General features: G+C 40.8%; 3 protein-coding genes and 1 non-coding gene across 5 annotated transcripts; 2 read left to right on the forward strand and 2 right to left on the reverse strand.

The window, feature by feature from the left end:
- Window positions 1-589: 589 nt before the first annotated feature.
- Window positions 590-17327, reverse strand: parla (presenilin associated, rhomboid-like a). The gene is made up of 4 exons (XM_065275914.2): window positions 16123-17327; window positions 15945-16042; window positions 15643-15752; window positions 590-861 (listed from the first exon to the last, which is right to left on the reverse strand). Exons 1-3 carry the CDS (start codon window positions 16210-16212, stop codon window positions 15644-15646), a joined length of 297 nt encoding a protein of 98 aa, XP_065131986.1. The 5' UTR covers window positions 16213-17327; the 3' UTR covers window positions 590-861; window position 15643.
- crfb16 (cytokine receptor family member B16) lies at window positions 4391-9005 on the forward strand. Its single transcript, XM_065275905.2, has 7 exons — window positions 4391-4662; window positions 5237-5354; window positions 5821-6008; window positions 6099-6223; window positions 6489-6633; window positions 8196-8344; window positions 8436-9005. Exons 1-7 carry the CDS (start codon window positions 4614-4616, stop codon window positions 8520-8522), a joined length of 861 nt encoding a protein of 286 aa, XP_065131977.1. The 5' UTR covers window positions 4391-4613; the 3' UTR covers window positions 8523-9005.
- A 557-nt stretch (window positions 17328-17884) lies between the features above and the next one.
- On the reverse strand, window positions 17885-19535 carry LOC135766189 (uncharacterized). 2 transcript variants are annotated; one of them, XR_012336833.1, is made up of 3 exons: window positions 19225-19535; window positions 18657-19023; window positions 17885-18588 (listed from the first exon to the last, which is right to left on the reverse strand). It is a non-coding gene; the product is annotated as an uncharacterized protein (transcript). The 2 variants fall into 2 exon arrangements; XR_012336834.1 differs by having other exon boundaries at window positions 17885-18328; window positions 18459-19023.
- Window positions 19536-19749: 214 nt separating this feature from the next.
- On the forward strand, window positions 19750-22282 carry LOC135766173 (uncharacterized). The gene is made up of 4 exons (XM_065275906.2): window positions 19750-19945; window positions 20132-20244; window positions 20772-20936; window positions 21030-22282. Exons 1-4 carry the CDS (start codon window positions 19830-19832, stop codon window positions 22073-22075), a joined length of 1440 nt encoding a protein of 479 aa, XP_065131978.1. The 5' UTR covers window positions 19750-19829; the 3' UTR covers window positions 22076-22282.
- The last annotated feature ends 127 nt before the right edge of the window (window positions 22283-22409 follow it).

Consider the following 22409-nt stretch of genomic DNA (forward strand, 5'->3'; position numbering starts at 1 on the left):
ATACAAATATCAGCTAATGTTGTATATACTTTGCTAATGTATTCTTTTAATGTACTCATTTAAATTTAGTGATTATCTTGATCATAACTCATATTCTTCTAAAATGTAAAGTGTGGACTTTGCATAACTAAACAAAAGTAACACAACATATCTCTATTTGAGTGCTAATAATTCCTAAATTTTTCAAGATGCAATTATTATTACAATGGATTTTATATATGTCATGTACTATATTTTGTTACAAGGTCAACCAAACAACATTTCAAATAATTCTCATTATATTATTACTAAAACGTTTATCCAGTTAAGAAAAGAGTCATTAACAAAATTAAAATTTTTGGTTGACTTATATGCAAGAGATCTGAAAACACAACTTTAAGTAAAATTAAATAATAAATTCTGGTCGATTGTGAGCAGTATGAGTAATTTATTTTCTGACATTATTTTTGTATTTCTATTCAGAGCAGATGCAACAGAGAAGATTATACATCTTTTACCCCTAGCACTGAAACATGCACATTTTATGCTCAGAAGACTTAATTCTTGCTTGTATAAAAAGGTAAATACATTCTTCTTCTTTTGTGTTTCAATGATGAGGATGAGGATGTTTTTCAGTGCTCAGAAGTACAGGTGAGCTGGTAGAGGAAGATGTTGATGATGGGATAGCTTTGGGTGTTGTGGGATTCAAGTTCATGCTCTTGTTCTCTTCCACTGGCTTATCTATGTCCATAGAAACTTGGTCATTAGGCGGGGACAGGTCCACCTCCATTAGTTCTTCTTTATCCCAGCCAGGTGTTTGTAAAGGAGCCAGGGAAAATGCACCAGTTTGTTGACTTGCGGCCTCATTTTTCTGCCTCATCTCTGCCATAGGAACAACACAGAGTTTTGTAAGGTTCAACGAAGCTCCTGTAAACTTACTTTTGAGCAGAAAAGCTATCAAGCTGACTGTTCGTATTGCAGCGATTACCGATTCCATAGAAGCAGCATTGTGATGTCATAAAGAACAGATTTTTGAAATCCTTTGGCTTGTTTTCTGTCACTAAAAACATTATTGAAAAAACTTAGAGTACATATTTTGTTAGTTTTTATAATTATATGTGAGGTAATGTAATGTGAGTGATAAAATGATTATCTCACTACTACTGAACTGAATGAGATGATATGATTAGTTTTACATGTGTATCAATATATTTCAAATTATTAGTAGTGACTTACAAACACATCCTCAAACACTAGACATATCTTAACATTTTAAAGCACAGGCTTTAATAGTATTATTATACAGTATTGTTCAAAATAATAGCAGTACAATGTGACTAACCAGAATAATCAAGGTTTTTAGTATATTTTTTATTGCTACGTGGCAAACAAGTTACCAGTAGGTTCAGTAGATTCTCAGAAAACAAACAAGACCCAGCATTCATGATATGCACGCTCTTAAGGCTGTGCAATTGGGCAATTAGTTGAAAGGGGTGTGTTCAAAAAAATAGCAGTGTCTACCTTTGACTGTACAAACTCAAAACTATTTTGTACAAAAAAATTTTTTTCTGGGATTTAGCAATCCTGTGAATCACTAAACTAATATTTAGTTGTATGACCACAGTTTTTTAAAACTGCTTGACATCTGTGTGGCATGGAGTCAACCAACTTGTGGCACCTCTCAGCTGTTATTCCACTCCATGGTTCTTTAACAACATTCCACAATTCATTCACATTTCTTGGTTTTGCTTCAGAAACAGCATTTTTGATATCACACAAGTTCTCAATTGGATTAAGGTCTGGAGATTGGGCTGGCCACTCCATAACATTAATTTTGTTGGTTTGGAACCAAGACTTTGCCCGTTTACTAGTGTGTTTTGGGTCATTCACTTGTTGAAACAACCATTTCAAGGGCATGTCCTCTTCAGCATAGGGCAACATGACCTCTTCAAGTATTTTAACATATGCAAACTGATCCATGATCCCTGGTATGCGATAAATAGGCCCAACACCATAGTAGGAGAAACATGCCCATATCATGATGCTTGCACCTCCATGCTTCACTGTGTACTGTGGCTTGAATTCAGAGTTTGGGGGTCGTCTCACAAACTGCCTGTGGCCCTTGGACCCAAAAAGAACAATTTTACTCTCATCAGTCCACAAAATGTTCCTCCATTTCTCTTTAGGCCAGTTGATGTTTTCTTTGGCAAATTGTAACCTCTTCTGCACATGCCTTTTTTTTAACAGAGGGACTTTGCGGGGGATTCTTGAAAATAGATTAGCTCCACACAGACGTCTTCTAACTGTCACAGTACTTACAGGTAACTCCAGACTGTCTTTGATCATCCTGGAGGTGATCATTGGCTGAGCCTTTGCCATTCTGGTTATTCTTCTATCCATTTTGATGGTTGTCTTCCGTTTTCTTCCACGTCTCTCTGGTTTTGCTCTCCATTTTAAGGCATTGGAGATCATTTTAGCTGAACAGCCTATCATTTTTTGCACCTCTTTATAGGTTTTCCCCTCTCCAATCAACTTTTTAATCAAAGTACGCTGTTCTTCTGAACAATGTCTTGAACAACCCATTTTCCTCAGCTTTCAAATGCATGTTCAACAAGTGTTGGCTTCATCCTTAAATAGGGGCCACCTGATTCACACCTGTTTCTTCACAAAATTGATGACCTCAGTGATTGAATGCCACACTGCTATTTTTTTGAACACACCCCTTTCAACTAATTGCCCAATTGCACAGCCTTAAGAGCGTGCATATCATGAATGCTGGGTCTCATTTGTTTTCTGAGAATCTACTGAACCTACTGGTAACTTGTTTGCCACGTAGCAATAAAAAAATATACTAAAAACCTTGATTATTCTGGTTAGTCACATTGTACTGCTATTATTTTGAACAAGACTGTATATGTAAACACTTGCAAACCTGGTTTATATGCAAATTAAACTTTAAACCTTTAAAAGCATTTTTGAAATAGTTCCCCCACTTATGTTGATCATCCTGGGCAGATTAACCGGTTCTTGTCCTAGCAATATATAGCCATAGATCGTGTTATACTGTAAATAAATAAATAGATATGATAAAATTAACTTTTTTAATTTTTTTTTTGAAAATGTCAAACTTTATTTATATTTATTGGTACATATATACATGATACAGTACACTTTAAAAAATGCTGGGTTATTTTCAACTCAACGTTGGTTCAAAAAGGGACGAGCCAATTGGGTTGTAATTTAACCTATGCTGGGTTGTTTCAACGCAAAATGCTGGGTTGTTTTAGCCCATTGTTTGGTCAAATGTAAATGTTCTGGATAAACTTAACCCAAACGGGCTGGGCTCTACCATTTCTGACCCAATGCTGGGTTGATAATAACCCAGCATTTTTAATGTAAACATATAAATTGATTAAACAAATCGCATAAGGATTTATTTCAACTTGTCTTAAAAAAACTTGTTGTATTGACACTTTGATGTTTGAATGGTTTTTTTTTATGTTTGAATAGTCTGGTGTGCACTAAAGTTCAATTTTGCTTAATATTGTTTGCTTTACTTTAAATCCAGTAACTATAGGTTGGTGCTAGACTTTTGTTGCATTCAGTGAGTAGTAATGCAAGCAGTGAATACAAAAACTCACATTGGGTAAAATCTCACCTCTGAATTTGGAGAAGTATTGGACTGAAGAATAGAGGATGTAAATGTCACATATTGACCTTTTGACTCTATAAAAATATACTGGCTTTACTGTTTTCTACATAGAAGAACATTCTGTGAAAATATAATCTTGATATATTTAACCTCCTAAGACCTGAATGTCAACATATGTGGACATCAATTTTTTTATGTTTGCACCATCATACTTAATTCTGTGTAACTGGAACCTGTTGTACACAAACATGGAAAATACACTGCTTCAAGTTCTTAGAAAAATATTTGGTTATTATACAGGTAAATTGGTTCTTCCTAACCCCAAAATAGCTGGTAGAAATCTGAAAAAAAAACATTCCCGGGTCTTAGGAGGTTAATACTTGCAAGGTCATGCCAATCGTTGTGAAATCAATAAGTCAAACTCTGATGCTCCTAATCTTAAATTAGATTATGCTACTTTAGCCTAGATTTCACAGACACGGTCACATATTTTCAGCATGATTAATTTACATTGATGACTCTAGATTACATTCCTAAATATACCACACCTCCATAACAAGTTATTGTACTTTTATAGAGAGTAGCAGTAGCTTGATTCTTATTAACACTAACAAAGAGTCACGCCTTCTAGTTGACGTTTAAAATTTCAATCATTTTACATTTCAAAACAGGTCTTGCAGCTTCAATTCTATTGGCGTGACGTATCTTGCCCGACGAGTCACTGTTCATCGCATCTCTTTCATTTCTTGGCCCCACGTTTAGTTTACAACATGTACAGGTACACATGAACTCAAGATACCTCATAACACAGACTGCTGGTATATCTCACACACTTTATCACATCAGCGTCGCTCCCGGAGATCTAATTACTCGACTGCAAAATGAAAACGGTAATGGTAAGCTCTTTAAGTTTGTGACCGATGGAAACTGGGCCAGGGTTTGACTAGGACTGGTCATTCCCAAAGAAAGAGGAAAAGAGGTTATGTTACAGAGCAGCAAGTTTCTTTTGCTCCTGATTTTCACCATTAACTGTGAGTAAGACCTGGTATTATTAACCACATTTATCAGTTTTCTAAAAGTAACATTCATGAATTCACACATTACCATAAAGAAATGTGATAGAAATAATCTCTTGATAGATATAAGGAGCAAGACCCAGTATACAAAACTGAGTATATTAATAAAATGTGTATTGTGCGATGTGTTAGCATATAAATATATTTTGTTATGTTTACTGTATATGCTTTAAAAAAAAAATGTGCTGATGCATTGTTGAGCCATTTTCGTGATACTTCATATGTTATTAAAGATAATAACATATTGTTAACTAAGTTAACAATGTATTTTTGTATAACAAATGTTTTTAATATAACAACACTTGCCTGTTGAAGAGCCCTGCACCGTGTACAGTAGTAAGAAAGAGATTATAGTTGATTTAAAGTAATTTGGTCCTAACGTATTAATTACTAAATAGTTTAAAGGTTTGTGATCATTTTAGGATTCAGGATCTCTAAGATGCAATTATATTTGTGTGCATGCTGTATTTCACAATGTTAACAGTTTGTATTTTTCTAATCTTTGCAAAATATTGGTCATTTATTTTAGATTCAAGTTCATTTTCCACACCCCTCAACATGTCAATGCACTCTGTAAATATGAAGCACATTTTGAAATGGACCCCTTTGTCCTGTTCCACTGTCAACTATACTATACAGTATCAAGGGTAAGCAGGTTTTAAAAATTAAGATTTGGGGGGCTGCTTCTAGAAGTACAGTTCATGTGCTAATGCAGTGCTCCCAGCTTTTAAAAATGTCTGCAATTTGTCAGTATATTTTTAGTTTTTTTATATTGTCCTGATACATTGCTTGTATTAAATGACAAACTGCAGTTTTTTTTAATAATATACTGAAAAAAGTTGTTTGAAGGTCATAAACATGCTTCATATAAAGTTACACTCACTCAGGTATTTCTAAGGCTTAAGGCATTTTCAACATTTGTACTTTGTTGACACCGCCTTATCTAGCAGAACAAGTTTTTTGACACGTTCAATCTCCACCAGTAACTAAAAACCAAAGTATTTTAAACCACTTATATAATTACAATTATTCCAAACACACTGTTTCCGCATCACATTTCAATTTTTCACAACTAAAAGTCGGTTTAAGATTAAACTTTGCTTTCCAATTCAGGGAGTTTGAGCTAATCAATCTAAACGGATCTTGGGTGAATGCACACGACTGTCAAGAGATCATTGAAAACAAATGTGACCTCACCTCTGACCTGGCCTTTAAATCTGACTACAGCATCCGCCTAATGACAAAATGTGACGGCGAGAAGTTTTGGACACAGCTACCAACTACCTTTAATAGAAGAGACAGTTGAGTATTGATGAAATAGTGATTTATAACGTTTTGTATTAATCAGAGACATGAGAAATGGCCTAAATGAATGCTTTTGTCTATAATAGCTATGCTGGTGGCTCCCAACATGACAGTGGCTATAGAGGGGGACATTATTCAGGTGGGATTTAGCCCAATCCTTCCTGATATGACCGTCCGACTTTTTGTCTCGATAAAAGGAGTCGAAAAAAATGTGAGACATCTTGACATATTTTACCATCCACCAATTTAACATTAATTGATATTAATGTTTAAAGGAGTTTATACCACGGGCTGTTGAATGCTTTATTCTAATTGGTTAAAAAAAATTCCACGAGTATGCACTTTTTTTCAAGCGTACAACTGACCATGTTGCAATTTCTTCAATGTTTATGGTAATCGTGGTATAAACAAAAATAATAATTACATGATGAATTTGCTGAGGAATGTTTATGTGACAATAATGGCTGTCTTCGCAGTACTCAACTCATGTTATCGGAATGTTTCCATATCATTTTTCGACTAACGTGACCCATGGAGGAGAAAAGATGTGCTTCAGGGCAGAAGTGTTCGTAGAGGACATAAATAAGAGCTGCTACATTGACACTCAGTGTGTCACAACTAGTAAGTTTTATTGTAGGGTGTGATCTTTTGATTAAAGAAATAGTTTCAGTATGCACCCATTCCATATGTGTCACAGCCTTTCTAATAATTCAATATGATTTCGGTATTGATTTCATTTTAATTTCTTTGACATGGCCTTATACTCAGTCAATATTAAAGATATCAAGGTCATATTTTCACACAATGTTCTTTACATTAGTGGTTCTCAAACTGGGGGCCATGAGATGGTGTCGGGGGGCCCTAGTTTTTTAAAGGGGAGTTTCAATGGTATTTCAAGCATTCTGATTTATTAACACAGTTCTAGAGTTGTTTCCTCATGCTAAACGTAGGCAAAGTGTCAAAAAAGCAGCTGGGCCTGTTACAGAGTATTTCTGTGCCGAATGCACTTCGCCAGGGTTCGTACAAGTTTTGGAAAGTTTTTTTCGATTACAGGTCCAGCTGACGTTTCAGGGGTTTTCTATACGTATCACTTCTTTATATGGGCACTTCCCCCGGAAAACCCCGCCCACCTGTCAATCAGCAGGAGACGCTAGAACTTTCAAACATCATATCACGCGAGATAGCTTTGTTTAATTTCAAAACTCGACATGGCACGAAAGAAGAAGTGTGTTTTTGGACGTAAGGAGAACAAAGTCAGCCTTATGGAAACAATGGATATAGTTTATTATCCGGGGTAGCAGCGGAGTTTTGCGTGTGTGTTTGATGAGCTGGATTTCCCCAACCGGGTCATGAGTTGCACGCGGTAAGTAAGACTTCTGTCTTATGTTGGAAATGGGCGCGTGCATATTATATAAATGACACGAACATGTAGTGAATCATAAATTATAAGTGTTGCATGACTCGTACTCGCTTCTCCCGCTGTATAACTCCTCCTTCTTCATTTTTTCGTACGTTATCGGAAAGATTCGGTAAAGCTAACCTTTCTTTTATAAATCTGATTAAACTAAAGACTCTTCGGAGATAAAACGGATGTAATACTACTCTATAGGTACTCCAGATTAACATCAGAAATGCAGAAACAGCGTGTGTTACGTGAGCTTTAACACATTTTATGAAAATATCATGAATTCTGTGTAATTAAACCTCAGAAAAACAAGGCTACAAACAAAGAAACAGCAGTACATTGTATGAATTAATATTTTTGTTTAATTAAAATGTTACGTTTTAGAATATTTTATAAAAAAAATTTTTTGGGGGGGCACGAAGGGATGCACAGTACACAAGGAAAAGCTGTACACAGCACACCAAAAAAGTTTGAGAACCACTGCTTAACATTATGTAGGATAATTTTATGTAAAAACAGTAAATTACTCATTAATGACTATAGATGGCTTTTTACAGGTATATATTTATAATAAGGCATTGGGAAGACAATTGTACTGATAAGCTATTAAGCAGGAATTATTTGTGTGAAGTTATTCAAAATTCTAAAATATAATATTTTGTTTCTCTTTCTGCATTGTATTTTGCTTGTTTTTATTTTTTAGCTTATTGAATTCTATTTGAATTGTTTGCTATTTTGCCTTCTGACAGATTTGTTCACATTGGCATTTTTTTTTTAGAGATCACACCTGAATTTGCAATACCAGTTATGGTGAGCATAGCTGTGGTGATAGTCATTGCCGTGGCCATTATTTTGGGATGTTCAGCAAAACGTTTTGGTCCGTACATCAAACAAAACTTTTGCCATAGAGAGCCACTTCCCAGTCCAGTGAGTGTTTTAACCTCATTACAACTACCTGTCCTGTCTTAAAAACCCTGTATTTCTCTTGTGTGCTACCATTTGCTGTTGTTTTTTCCAGCTCCTTGAATTGCCCCCCAACACTTTTGTCTCCTGTATGAATAATTCATCGGAGCAAACAGACCCACTTGTTGTGGCTCCGGCCTGAAGAGGGTCAGTGGACGGCTGTGGGTGAAATTGGCATGAATATGAAATTAAAGTTTAATATTCCATGCTTAGATGAACAGCTGTTACTGTTTCAGCACCTTTTTCAGAGCATTTCCGAATTTGGATGCACTGACTGGGACACATTGGGTTACGCTGCAAGAACTGCTACAGTAATTGTTCACTCACAGTATATAAGTATTATTTTGTTACTCTTTTCTCAGTTTTGAATGAACTTTGCATGTACTGTATATTTTATTGTATTTATATGTTATGGAGCCATAATGGATCAACTTTTTGTATTACATAGTTGTAAAATGTGCGGGTAGTTACTGCTCTCAGTACAAAAGTTTTCATTGGGAGGGTAAAAAAGGACTAATACGTATAACATTTTGGTAGAGATGTGTCGTTTCAGGCACCAGTATGTACCTCTAAAGTACTGAAGTTTATATTTGAAGTATCAATATGCAACTTTAAGGTACAAACATTTACTTTTTGAAAAGGTACCGCCCCAGTGACAGCTTTTGTACCTTCTTGTACCTTTTCTGAGAGTGTAATATTAGGGCTACAGAGAAGTGTAAGATTTTGTACATACAAATGTAAAGAGTGTAAAAAAGTTTTTAATAAAAAGTCTTTGACAACATCTTCTGAAAGCAAAACTATTTCATTGATTTCAATTCAAGAAAATTCTTATATTTAAAGAAAAAACCTCCTGAGGATAAATTAAGGATTGATCTTAAGAACATGTATGTACACTGTACAGTATTGTGCAAAAGTCTTACCAGTGTTACGGTGAAAAACACACAGAGAGAGATCCCAGAGCAGGTTAACAGAAGAGTTTATTTAAATGATAATAAGGGAAATGTCAGAAGCACGTCTGGGCGTAATGGCCACTCCGAGGCAGACGGCGAAACAGAAACCACACACTGGGCTTGAGAGGATGACCACACTCGTCCGGGCTACTGCCACACTCAGGCGAACGGTGGGAGAGAGAGAGGAACACACACGACACAGTGAGAGATGTCCACAGCTCACTAGGGCACAGAGCCAGCTCGGGAGGCGAGCGAGATGATCCTGAGGCGGGCAGAGAGAGAGAGAGCGTTAGTGGTGCTGAAATCTGACAGGGCAGGCTGGACAGCTCCCGAAGCGAGGGACCGCCCAATAGGAGAGCGGCAGAGCCGCGGCGAGAATCCTCAGCACGCTGATGAAAAAGCAGTCTTAATAGCAGCGTGAGAGAGCGGAGAACAGGAGATGAACTGGGCGAGTAGTCTCCAAAATCTACGGGTAGCAGAGAGCACAGACTGACGGGGGAAAATAAAACAGACTAGAGAAACAGGCAAAACTAGACAGGACAAGACTAGAATCTAGCAGCGCTAGAAACCGGCGAGCACATACAAAGACGGACTTGCAAAGAACACTAAAACACACAGGGATTAAATACAGAACCGAATGGCCATGAAATGAGCTGCAGGTGAGTGGCGCAGGTGAAACAAATAACACTAATTACACCAGTGACTGAGACGCGCACGTGTGAAACTATAAACACAAACACCAACACGGAGAACCCAAAATAAAGCAGTCAATAAACCAAAGTCATGACAGGACCCCCCCCCCCCCGACCGCCACCAGGCGGTCCAAGGGAGGGCTCACCTCGTCGCCGACGGAAGTCCACAATCAAATCAGGGTCCAGGATGTCCCGGGCCGGTACCCAACACCTCTCCTCCGGACCATAGCCCTCCCAATCCACTAAATACTGAAAACCCCTGCCCCGCCGATGCACATCTAAAAGGGTTTTAACAGTGAAAACTGGGGCACCATCCAAAAGCTGCGGGGTGGGAGGGGTGGGAACAGAAGGGACAGGGTCAACGTCTGCAACGTTGAACGAAGGCTAGCGCAGACGGGGCCGCCGCATCGGGTTCTTGAGCTGGGAAAAGAGGAGGCTGAAAACCCATGGAAGCCTCAAACGGGGACATTTTAAGGGATGAAACAGGAAGAGAGTTATGAGCATATTCTACCCAGGGTAACTGTTGGCACCAGGAGCTCGGATATTGAGATGTCAGACAGCGGAGCGCACGACCAAGATCCTGGTTAGCCCGTTCGCATTGCCCGTTGGTCTGTGGGTGATAACCTGAAGACAAGCTGGCTGTGGAGCCGATCTGTCTACAGAACTCTTGCCAAAAACGAGAAATAAACTGAGGACCCCTATCAGAAACCACGTCGGAAGGCAGACCATGTAAGCGAAAGACGTGTTCTATCATAATCTGAGCCGTTTCTTTGGCAGAGGGGAGTTTGGGCAGAGGGACAAAATGCGCTGCTTTAGAGAAGCGATCAACAATGGTCAAAATTACAGTGTTACCTCTAGAACTAGGTAAATTGGTAACAAAATCAATGGCTATGTGAGACCAAGGACGGGAAGGGACAGATAAGGGCTTAAGCAGACCAACTGGGGCTTGATGAGAAGCCTTATTGCGGGCACAAACCTGACAGGCTAACACAAACTGTCTGACATCGGAGCCCATAGAGGGCCACCAGAATCGCTGACGGACGGCAGCCAGCGATCTCCGAACTCCGGGATGACAAACTAACTTGGACTCGTGACCCCACCGGATGACCTCGGAACGGAGCGATTCCGGAACCCAAAGTCGACCCGCTGGGCACCCCTCTGGCACTTCCTCCTCCCGTCCGGCCTCCCTCACTCGCTGTTCGATGCCCCAGCGCAGAGCCCCCACCACCCGCCCCTCCGGGAGGATGGTTTCGTCTCTGTCAGAACTGGAAACCTCGAACAACCGAGAGAGGGCATCAGGTTTTGTGTTTTTAGAGCCAGGCCGGTACGAGAGGATGAAGTTAAATCTGTCAAAGAAGAGCGCCCAACGAGCCTGACGTGATGTTAACCTCCTGGCTGAACGGATATATTCTAAATTCTTGTGATCCGTCCAGACCAGGAAGGGTTCCGAGGTCCCCTCTAACCAGTGACGCCACTCACCCAAAGCCAATCTGACGGCCAGCAGCTCCCGATTCCCTATGTCGTAGTTTCGCTCTGCTGGGTTAAGCCGGTGTGAGAAGAAAGCGCAAGGATGCACCTTGCCATCCTTAGACGATCGCTGAGACAGAACGGCACCAACCCCGACATCCGAAGCATCCACCTCAACAATGAATTGGGAGGTAGGATCTGGAATAGAAAGAACAGGAGCAGTGATAAACCGGGACCTTAACTTATCAAAGGCCTCCTGAGCCTCCTTACCCCAGACAAACCTCTCCTTGGTGGAGGTGAGAGCCGTAAGGGGTTGAGCAATCTGACCAAAGTTTCTAATGAATCGCCGGTAAAAATTGGCGAACCCTAAGAAACGAAGTAATGCCTTACGGGAGTCGGGGACTGGCCATTCGGCCACCGTTCTGACCTTGGCTGGATCGGGACGTATCTCACCCTCGGCAATCACAAAACCCAGAAACGAAACCGACCTCTTGTGAAACTCGCACTTCTCCGCCTTCACATATAACTTGTTCTCAAGTAACCGACGTAAGACTCGGCGGACATGCTGAGTGTGTTCCTGCATGGAGGGAGAAAAGATGAGAATATCATCTATGTACACAAAGACAAACTTGTTAATCATGTCTCTCAGCACATCATTAACCAAAGTCTGGAAGACAGAGGGAGCGTTACAAAGCCCGAAAGGGAGAACGCAGTACTCAAAGTGTCCAGTAGGGGTGTTAAAAGCTGTCTTCCACTCATCGCCCTCTCTTATGCGTAGTAAATGATAGGCATTGCGCAAATCCAACTTGGTGAAGAACCGTGCTCCCTGCAAAAGCTCAAAAGCAGAAGACATTAAAGGAAGAGGGTACCTATTCTTAACAGTAATGTCATTCAAACCCCTATAATCAATACAGGGACGAAGGGAGCCGTCCTTCTTTTTAACAAAGAAAAACCCCGCCCCTGCGGGAGAGGTGGAGGGACGGATGAGACCGGCACGAAGGGCATCATTAATATAACGGTCCATAGCCTCTCTCTCAGGACCAGACAAAGAATAAAGTCTACCTTTGGGCGGAGAAGTGCCTGGGAGGATTTCGATAGAACAATCGTACAGCCGGTGAGGGGGAAGGGAGGTGGCCCAGGCTTTACTGAACACCTGACCGATATCGGCATATTCCGCCGGGACTCCAGTTAAATCAACCGCCGAAACCTGAGGGAGAGAAGAAACAGAACCCGAAGCAGCAGAACCAAGACAAGACACATGACAGGACTGAGACCAAGCTAAAATAACATCTTGTTGCCAATCAACATGGGGATTGTGTTGTGCCAACCATGCATGCCCTAAAATGATGGGAGATAGAGAGGCATGCAGAATGTACAACACAATCTCCTCACGATGATTGCCAGAAATAAAAAGACTTACAGGGGGCGTGCAATGAGTGATCTGTGCCATCTGCTGACCTCTGATGGACCATACATCCAGGGGAGCTTCGAGAGAGACAGCAGGGATGCCACAAGCACAATCCAGGTCCTCACTGATAAAATTGCCCTTGGCGCCTGAGTCGAGCAGAACCATAGTGGGATGATCGAAACCAGAGAAGGACAAGGTGACCGGAAGTCGGGTGCAGGACGATGGGGAGGATTTCTGTGACGTGGTGCCCACCAGGACCCCCTGATTCACCGGTGGGCAACCCCTTTTACCGGGCAGAGCTTGGCAAAATGTCCAGGTTTGCCACAATAGAGGCATAGAGAATTCTGAAGGCGACGCTCTCTCTCTCTCTGCGATAAACGCATCCTGCCCAGCTGCATGGGCTCACTCTCCACTGGCGACGAATTACCGGGCTGGCTGGACTGGGTGGGCTCGCTTAAAAAGACCCGGTGACGGAGAGTACGGCGCTGGTCGCGGAATAGCATCCGGGCTTCAACCCTAAGCGCAAGCTCGATGATGCCGTCAAGAGAGTGCGGCAGGTCGTGGGTCGCTATCTCATCTTGAATGTTGTCACTCAGACCCTCAAGGAACTGCGCCCGGAGGGCTGCCTCGTTCCAGCTGCATGCCGCTGCCAACGTCTTGAACTGGATGGAGTAATCCGTCACCGAGCCCGATCCCTGGGCGAGGCGAGCCAGCCGAGCCGCGGCGGCATCACCACGAACGGAGCGATCAAAGAGTTTTACAATCTCCTCCCGAAACTCCTCAAATGACCGGCAGCATGGATCCTGGGCGTCCCAAACGGCGGTGCCCCACTGGCGCGCTCTCCCTACCAGCAGGGTGATGACATAGGCGACTCGGGTGCGTTCAGTCGCGTAGCGGCGAGGCTGGAGAGCGAACACCAGCGAGCACTGGGACAGAAACGCCCGACAGGAGGAAGGATCGCCGTCGTAAGGCGGAGGGTTGGCAGCATGGGGCTCTGAATCGAGGGAATGACGAGTCCGGTCGAGGCGTGTGGTGAGCTCGTCAATGCGAGTGGTCAAATCCTCCACCTCCTGAGCTGTAGTGGAAAGCTGGGCAGAGTGTTGGCCCAGCCAAGCTCCCTGCTGCGCGAGCGCAGAACGGACAGAATCTGCATCTGCGGGATCCATGGTGGCAAGTCCGTTCAGTTACGGTGAAAAACACACAGAGAGAGATCCCAGAGCAGGTTAACAGAAGAGTTTATTTAAATGATAATAAGGGAAATGTCAGAAGCACGTCTGGGCGTAATGGCCACTCCGAGGCAGACGGCGAAACAGAAACCACACACTGGGCTTGAGAGGATGACCACACTCGTCCGGGCTACTGCCACACTCAGGCGAACGGTGGGAGAGAGAGAGGAACACACACGACACAGTGAGAGATGTCCACAGCTCACTAGGGCACAGAGCCAGCTCGGGAGGCGAGCGAGATGATCCTGAGGCGGGCAGAGAGAGAGAGAGCGTTAGTGGTGCTGAAATCTGACAGGGCAGGCTGGACAGCTCCCGAAGCGAGGGACCGCCCAATAGGAGAGCGGCAGAGCCGCGGCGAGAATCCTCAGCACGCTGATGAAAAAGCAGTCTTAATAGCAGCGTGAGAGAGCGGAGAACAGGAGATGAACTGGGCGAGTAGTCTCCAAAATCTACGGGTAGCAGAGAGCACAGACTGACGGGGGAAAATAAAACAGACTAGAGAAACAGGCAAAACTAGACAGGACAAGACTAGAATCTAGCAGCGCTAGAAACCGGCGAGCACATACAAAGACGGACTTGCAAAGAACACTAAAACACACAGGGATTAAATACAGAACCGAATGGCCATGAAATGAGCTGCAGGTGAGTGGCGCAGGTGAAACAAATAACACTAATTACACCAGTGACTGAGACGCGCACGTGTGAAACTATAAACACAAACACCAACACTGAGAACCCAAAATAAAGCAGTCAATAAACCAAAGTCATGACAACCAGCTTTGTTGTTTTAGAAAAGTTATAATGACAATTCATATGTATTTTTCACTCTCTTTATTAGGATACATATAGAATAGGGGACAGCGGGGCACAACCTAACGCTTTTTGGTTTTGGCTAAATCATTAAAAAAATATTTGAGAGTGATTAATTATATTTTTACACAAGCAACACACACATCTCTTCGACAAATGAACATTTGCAGTTTGTTTCTAGTACTTACCATTCTTGGACAATTACACCAAACGTGACCGAAGTGCAAATGTTACAACTTACCCCATAGGCGGGGTTAATTGTAACAGACAGGGGGTTAGTTGTAACACTTGCTAATTTATGAAATTAAGTTTGCAGGCAAATATTTCAATACTATTTTGTCTATATATTTGAAGTGGATATTGTTTATATATCTGTCTATAATAGACAGGTATCCACACTGTATTCATTCATCCAGCCCTTTTCTAACAATAGTTCAATTATAAATGGATACAAATGGCTAAATATGAGAAAAAGCAGACCAATTATGACAAAACATTTTTTATATATGTGACCCAGTCTGTAAAAACCATACAGCAGCTTCAGAAATCAAATTCTGAGTGTTATATGTAAGCAATGCACCACAGTTTTGATCATCTATTGAATCTATGTCAGTCATCACAGAGTATACTGAATGATGTTCCCATTTACTTTTCCAATCTGAGAGGGTTTGATCTAGAAGAAATAAACAATCCTAAACTTGACCCCCACCTCAACCCTGTCGGGATCTCCCAGGTGACCCATTCCTCAACTCATGCCAAAACTTCACCAGTGGCTCACGCCTCCTCCAGATCATATCATTACCATACAGGATGTACCACCTGAAAGAAATGATGAGAAAGGAGATGAGAAGAGAGGTGAGAGAGAAGCTAACAACATCTAAAATATTCATCCAATCCAGAGACCAGACAACATCTAAACAAAAATGTGAACATCGAAATTCTTCAGGGGTCACTGCTGTAACATGATAAAACTGGTAATATCTCTGGTGTGGAGAGCAATGAGGCACTCACACTCCAAATATAGCCCCCCCGAGATGGGCCACATGGTCAAACAACCTCCAGCCAAAAAGAAGACCAGCTGTATCCAAGGCAACAAGGGCTTTCAAAGCCTAAAGTACATCAAAAAGCATTATGATTATAGCCAAATATACAGAACAAGATACACACGAATACGCCTACCCACACTTAAATTTCCAGCACTTAAGCTGACCACAGGAAGTAAGATGATCCCCAGCTTAGCTTCTGGTATTTTTGTGCAGACAGCAGCCAATACAGTCATGACGGCACCTGACTGCAGGATAAAGATCAATACTCACATCTCAGCTTTAACTGTAAATTAAATTACACTTGTGCTTAAGAACATTGTCTTTAATATTCACTGTTATGACATCTTCATAATACTGTTTAAAACCTGCATCTGAGCTTTAAGTCAATAACTGAGGAAATTGATTTGAAAATAGATTTTTGTCAATAGGAAAAATTGTCAATTAGTATAAAATGGACTACACTTTTGCTTGCCCTCATATGCATGGCCTTTAAGCTTGATTTAAAACTTAAAAGGGATAGTTCATCCAAAAATTACAAATTTTGTCATCATTTTTTCACCCTCAAGTTGTTCAAAACTTATATACATTTCTTTGTTCTGCTGAACACAAATGAAGATATTTTGAAAAATGCTAATAAGCAAACACATCTGGGGCACTGTTTACCTCCATTTTATAACTTTTCCAGTGGTGCCCCAAGTCAAGTCTCAACACAAGGAGAGAAAAGGGCCCAAAATGCAGAGTGAAGGAGTCTTGTTTTACAAAGTCATTTTTGCGATAATTACACTGACTGTACACTCCTATTTGCAACACAACTATGTAAAAGCGCCGTTTTTATATTATTTATTTATTATTTTTATTTTATATTACAAAGCTCAAAGTTCAATGCCAAACGCCACAGGCCAATCACGGTTCAGAAACCGTAAATAGGCACGGGAGGTCTATCAAGCTTTCGAGCGAGGGAAACATGCCGAAGCGTTGTGCGTATGGATTGTTTAAATCTGATACCTGGTATCCTGAAAGTTTGAACGGGGTTGTGGAATTGTTTACCTTCCCGAAACCTAAAACCAATGGGGAGAAATGTTGGACATGGATCAAGCAGTGTGGAAGGCCTCATTCACAACTCAATGTCAACAGGATTAACAAAAACACATACGTTAATCTTAGCTAACTAGCTAACCCAGCACATCATTGCTTGGAAATAATGACAAATTTTTGTTTATAATACATATATTTCAATGTAAAATAAGATGATTAAAGGCAAAACGGAGGCTGACTGACATACTTTAAAAAATATTTTAGCATTTTGGTAATAGACGGCCTACCCTAAGTACCCCAATCCCATTGCGGCTCTCCCGAGTAGTTCTATACTGTAAGCAGGAGAATGTTATCATTGCAAAGTGGTTAGGCTAATGTCTAATGTTTATTCCACACGATCTATGCATAAGATGTTTGATTTATAATTATTAGATTATTTTCACAAATTTGATTTACCCTGCTAAGCATGAACAAAGCGGTTCCTCAATTTGTGTGTTTCACATTTATATGGTTAGTGTATGAGGTGGCTTTAGCTTTAATTTTGATTAAATTATTTTCTAATCGAATTGTTCCCCAAAAATGACTAATTATCTCCTTGGGAATGTCTGACACTGGTGCATACTGTAGTTAGTAGACTTGTCAGGAGCGAAAGCTTGACAGCCGTAGCAACAGTAACTAAAGAGGGCGGGGTTTAGCGAAGGGTTAAATACTGCGTTTTTTTTACACACAAAACATGAACATGTTATATTAGGCACTGTAAACACAATCAAAATTTTGAAAACGCAGAAAAAATGGGACCTTTTTATGTAAAAAGATCATGGAGTGACACAACAGACATTGGACAGATGATAGGACAGTGATCAATAGATATATACAGTTACACAATTATGATAACATTTTTAAAATCTATTAACAATTAATAGTACCTCCAGACAGATAAAGGGCCAGAAACGGCTCCTTCCCAAGCAGGGAGACAATGGTAGTGAAAAAAGACAATGGCACATACATGTTAACCATCACGTGAATGACAGAGTAGTGGCTGAAAGCAGACAGGACCATAGGAAAACACCTTGTCTCTATAACAAAAAGCAAAGAGGTGGAAGGAACTGATCCTACCCAAAATAATGGGGACATCCAAACCGAGTGGAATACACTCTTATCTTTTTGAACTGTAGACTATAGATATGTAACATATTTTGGTGTTTTACGCTCAATTACTGGAGGCAGGGTTACAGGTGAAGTACTTGACCATAAAGTGCTTCATTGATCGTATTCTCCAACAACACAATAACAAAGCGTTTAGAGCTATGATACCTTAAAAACAAGAGGACAATGGGATGTGACCTTAATTCAGACAAAACATCAGTTTTGACCTAGAAATAGTGGCTTATATTACAAGCCATGCTTTTTGTACTGTAAATCAATATGAGTGAGCACAACCAACCTGTGACTGTCTTCTGTCCTTCACTTAGCCCACTCCACAACTCATCAATGCCAGACATCAACATAATCACCTGCTTCTGGAAGTTTGACAGCTGATTCCACCATTTGTGCCAGCATGTTATGTCATGAACCTGCATAAAATGCAGATTACAGTACTCTTACTGTGTATTATTGACTTATTACTGTCTTAATTCGTTACCCCTTCAAGTTTTAGTTTTTTCTTATTGGCCTCCTCCATGGCCATCTGAACTCGTGACTTTGATTCATACTGCAAGATGGCAGCTGCACCAAACGAGCAGCCTGTAAACTAAAAAGGTGTTAGAGAAAAAGTTATCTTGTCTTCTCATCTCTGTAACAGGGTAGAACTACCACCACAGTGAAAACCAGGGGTCTGAAGAGTCGAGCTGGTTTCCTGAGTGGCAAAGGTGCATCTGGTTGGGGTGGCACGTGCATTCTTATGTCCTCCTGCCCAACCTGCATCTGCCTCCTTAGGAACACCCCTTTTTGTTTCGGATTGTTGCTGAGCATTCCAGAAGCCACATCTTTGCTGAGGATGGATGGTGTATCTATCAGGGAAAACATATCAAGGATTTGGTGTTATTTTGAGTATGTTGTACATTTTCCTATTCAGCTGGCTTATAGTTCATTATTGCAAATCACGTGTCCTACACATCCTTGTAAAAGTTTGCGATGTCTTTGCAGCACTCAATGTGGATGAACAGGTGTTAATGTCAATGCAATACCCAACAATACCCATCTGAACTTACGTGATATCTGGTGTTATTTGAAAACAGGAATAATGTATTCATCGAGTCTGTTTTGGTTCATTTATAACAAAAACTCCTCCATGCCATGTCCTTGTATATTACTATCCGTTGGGTCGAAACAGTGTTTTGTGACGCGTGGGTCACTGTTGTTTTTGTTTTGGCGACGTCAGGAGGCACGTGGTAAGAAAAGGAACCTCAGTCAACCGATACTGTACAGGCGTGTTTGACTTTATGCGGCGCTGCGCAGACCGCTCGGCTTATGACATCAAAGTACCGCGAAAGCAATCGCTCTCGCGGTACTTTAATGTCAATCCGTTCAGTCTGCGCAGCGCGGCTTGAAGTCGGCCTCTGGACTTGACGTAGGCAGCACCGTATGATAAAATAATTTTATTACTTCATATCTAAAGTGGACAACCTAACGTAGATCGTGACCATTGCAATCGGTTCAGAAATGTAAACGTTATGTGTTTTTATGCAGAAAATCGCTTCTCTTTCGCTCACTTGGGGAGCCTTGCCCTCCCCAATATGGCGGTGCCGTTGTACGTGAACTCGGCGCTGGGAATTACGTCACACCCGAGTTACGCTTCACAAGTCGGAAACCCAAGATGGATACGTCCAAGCAAAAATTTGTTGTTCTTGCTGTTGAGGAATACCAACAATTAAAGGACCAATATGAAGTCCACCTAAAAACTGTAATGGAAGAAGAAAGGAGACGCAGGAGGTAATTTGTTTTCTGTGTATTTAATTATGTGTTAAGCATTCAGTGCGTTTTATTCACTCATCTTGTAACCATATACTTACTCATGTTATCATTTTAATCTGCAAAATCGAAAATGTATAGCGAATGTTGTATTAAATTGCTTAAGAATTAAATGGTTAAGATTTCAATTGTTTTTCTTTGACTTAGCATACTTATATCCTCAATGCTGCGTTCAACACAGCGACTTAAAACTGGAATAGAGGGAGAAACCGAAGCAACTCCGACTTCAGAATCCAAAATGGCTTCTGAAGCAACCAACAGTAAGTGAGAAAGTAGTAATGTTGCATTCACGTGCTATCGCAAATTTGATAATTCCCACGTCCGAAGTCGTGATTACAAGCTTGTTGTGTTCAGGTGCATTGTTGTCAAAAATAATGGAGGACGCCAGGTAATATGTGCTATTTTAACATCACAACAAGGCAATGAATCATTTGCAAATAAAAAGTAATAAAGCATGCCTGTCACAGCAGAAATCCCTCTCCCATCTGCCATTTTTTTTAAGTTTGAGGGCTGTCCATCTCAGCAATTTGGGTCTCAAAATTATTTCTATACTTCCCAGAGGTAAACACGATATTAGAGGGCATTTATTTGCAAATTTTACCAGGGAAACTCGTATTTACGATAGCATGTGACGGCAGCATGATATCATACCTGTACTTATTGTACATTATGTTATTGTTATATTTTTTGTTATATTATGTTATACTGTTACATTTTCTGCCAAAACTCAGCTTTTTGAAAATGTGTTTTGATCTATTGATATGATCTATTGTTTGCTTTTTTCTAGTATATTTGGACACCAACATGAACATGTTCATGGATGCCCAGAGGAGCACTCCATTTCCTGGTCCCTTGTATCAGAAGGAAGCAGACCCCACCACATTCTACTTGAATGAGGACCTGACTTTCCAGATCAACGTGATTGAAGCTGAAGACTTGCAAACCATAACAGGTGAGATAACAATAATATAAATGATAATAATAATAAACACATAGTAATAATGTTATTAATGTTGTTAACCTGTTTCTTTTATGTGTGTTTTAGAGGCCTGCCAGGAGAACATTGATGCTGCATCCAATGCGTTACCATCACCTGTGCCAATGCCAGCAAATGATGGCTTCAGCAAAGAGCATTCTTTATTTTTGATCAACTTTATGCGGGAGCACATTGAAAGTAAAGGTGAAGGACACCCCAAAACTCTGAATGAGCTAAATGCACGGCTTAAATCTTCCAAGTGCAGTAAAAAACAGCTATGGAGAGATGCGGCAGAAAAGTTGACTGGCCATTTCATGCAGTCGTTCTGCCCTGACAAAGTGGCCAGGAAGTGGAGTACACTTGCAGAAGCCTACAAAAAAATTAATGATAACAAGAAAATTCAGAGAAAGAAGAAAATCCGCTTTCAGTTTTATTCAGAAATGGATGACCTTTTTAAAGGCCAGCATGATGTGGTCTTTCCTGCTGTTAGTACATCACACTCACCTGTGCCAATGCCAGCAAATGTTGCCTTCAACACAGACCAGACTTTGTTTTTGATCAACCTTTTGCGGCAACACATCGCAAGTAAAGGCGAAGGACTCCCCAAAACTCTGAACGAGTTGTTCGTTCGGCTAAAATCTCCTAAGGGCAGTAAAAAAGTGTTTTGGAAAGATGTTGCAGATAAGTTGTCCACCCATTTTAAGGAGTCTTTTAGCCTTGACAAAGTGACCAGGAAGTGGTATACACTTGTAGATGCCTATAAAAAAATTAAAGATAGCAATAAAACACCAGGGAAGGATAAAATCCGCTTTCAGTTTTATTCAGAAATGGAAGACCTTCTGGGAGGGCGGCATGATATGGTCTTCCCCGTTGTTGGTCGTGGCAGACCTCAAGCATTAGAAAGTTGCGACTGTGTGACTGCACCACCCCAAACTACACCACCAACGTCCACACCACCTCCTTGTAAGCGTCAAAAAATGGATAGTGAATTGATGCAATATTTGCTGGACTCGGAAGAAGCCAGTCAACGGCGTCATGAAGAGACTCTAGCGCAGCTAAAGTCTGCTCAGCAGGGTTTTGAAGCTCTCATGACAAAGTTGCTTGACAAACTGTAGCTGTTTGTCATTTGATGTTTGGTAATGTGCTTAAGGAATGTAAAAATGTTTTTTTTTTATTTGAGGATATTAAGACTTGTGTACTAAATGTATATTTTGATTTTGTTAAATGTACTATTTGGCAGATATTGTCTGTTTAGGTGTCAGAAGAGTCTTGCAGGTTTCATACGTTTGGCACACAAATAAAAAAGCATTTTTCAGCTTCTTTCTCTTGTCATGTCTATTATGTATGTCAATGGGTAATGGCTAACTGTGAGTTGTATTAACTCGTTTTTGCATTTGAATGAGTGCACCGGATGGTTTCGTACAATGAAATGGTTAAAATGGTCAAATA

This window comes from Paramisgurnus dabryanus, chromosome 6 (genome assembly GCF_030506205.2).
Source record: "Paramisgurnus dabryanus chromosome 6, PD_genome_1.1, whole genome shotgun sequence".
Lineage (NCBI taxonomy): Eukaryota > Metazoa > Chordata > Actinopteri > Cypriniformes > Cobitidae > Paramisgurnus > Paramisgurnus dabryanus.

What these genes read in the sequence shown, in the direction of transcription:
- crfb16 (XM_065275905.2), top strand. Translation starts at nt 4,614, where the DNA reads ATGTTACAGAGCAGCAAGTTTCTTTTGCTCCTGATTTTCACCATTAAC. An exon ending in TACCTTTAATAGAAGAGACA is followed by an intron (nt 6,009 to 6,098) that starts GTTGAGTATTGA and finishes TGTCTATAATAG; the next exon opens with CTATGCTGGTGGCTCCCAAC. An exon ending in TAAAAGGAGTCGAAAAAAAT is followed by an intron (nt 6,224 to 6,488) that starts GTGAGACATCTT and finishes CTGTCTTCGCAG; the next exon opens with TACTCAACTCATGTTATCGG.
- parla (XM_065275914.2), bottom strand. Translation starts at nt 16,212, where the DNA reads ATGACTGTATTGGCTGCTGTCTGCACAAAAATACCAGAAGCTAAGCTG. An exon ending in TCAGCTTAAGTGCTGGAAAT is followed by an intron (nt 16,043 to 16,122) that starts TTAAGTGTGGGT and finishes GATGTACTTTAG; the next exon opens with GCTTTGAAAGCCCTTGTTGC. An exon ending in GGGGGGGCTATATTTGGAGT is followed by an intron (nt 15,753 to 15,944) that starts GTGAGTGCCTCA and finishes CATTTCTTTCAG; the next exon opens with GTGGTACATCCTGTATGGTA.
- LOC135766173 (XM_065275906.2), top strand. Translation starts at nt 19,830, where the DNA reads ATGGATACGTCCAAGCAAAAATTTGTTGTTCTTGCTGTTGAGGAATAC. An exon ending in GAAGAAAGGAGACGCAGGAG is followed by an intron (nt 19,946 to 20,131) that starts GTAATTTGTTTT and finishes TCTTTGACTTAG; the next exon opens with CATACTTATATCCTCAATGC. An exon ending in GGCTTCTGAAGCAACCAACA is followed by an intron (nt 20,245 to 20,771) that starts GTAAGTGAGAAA and finishes GCTTTTTTCTAG; the next exon opens with TATATTTGGACACCAACATG.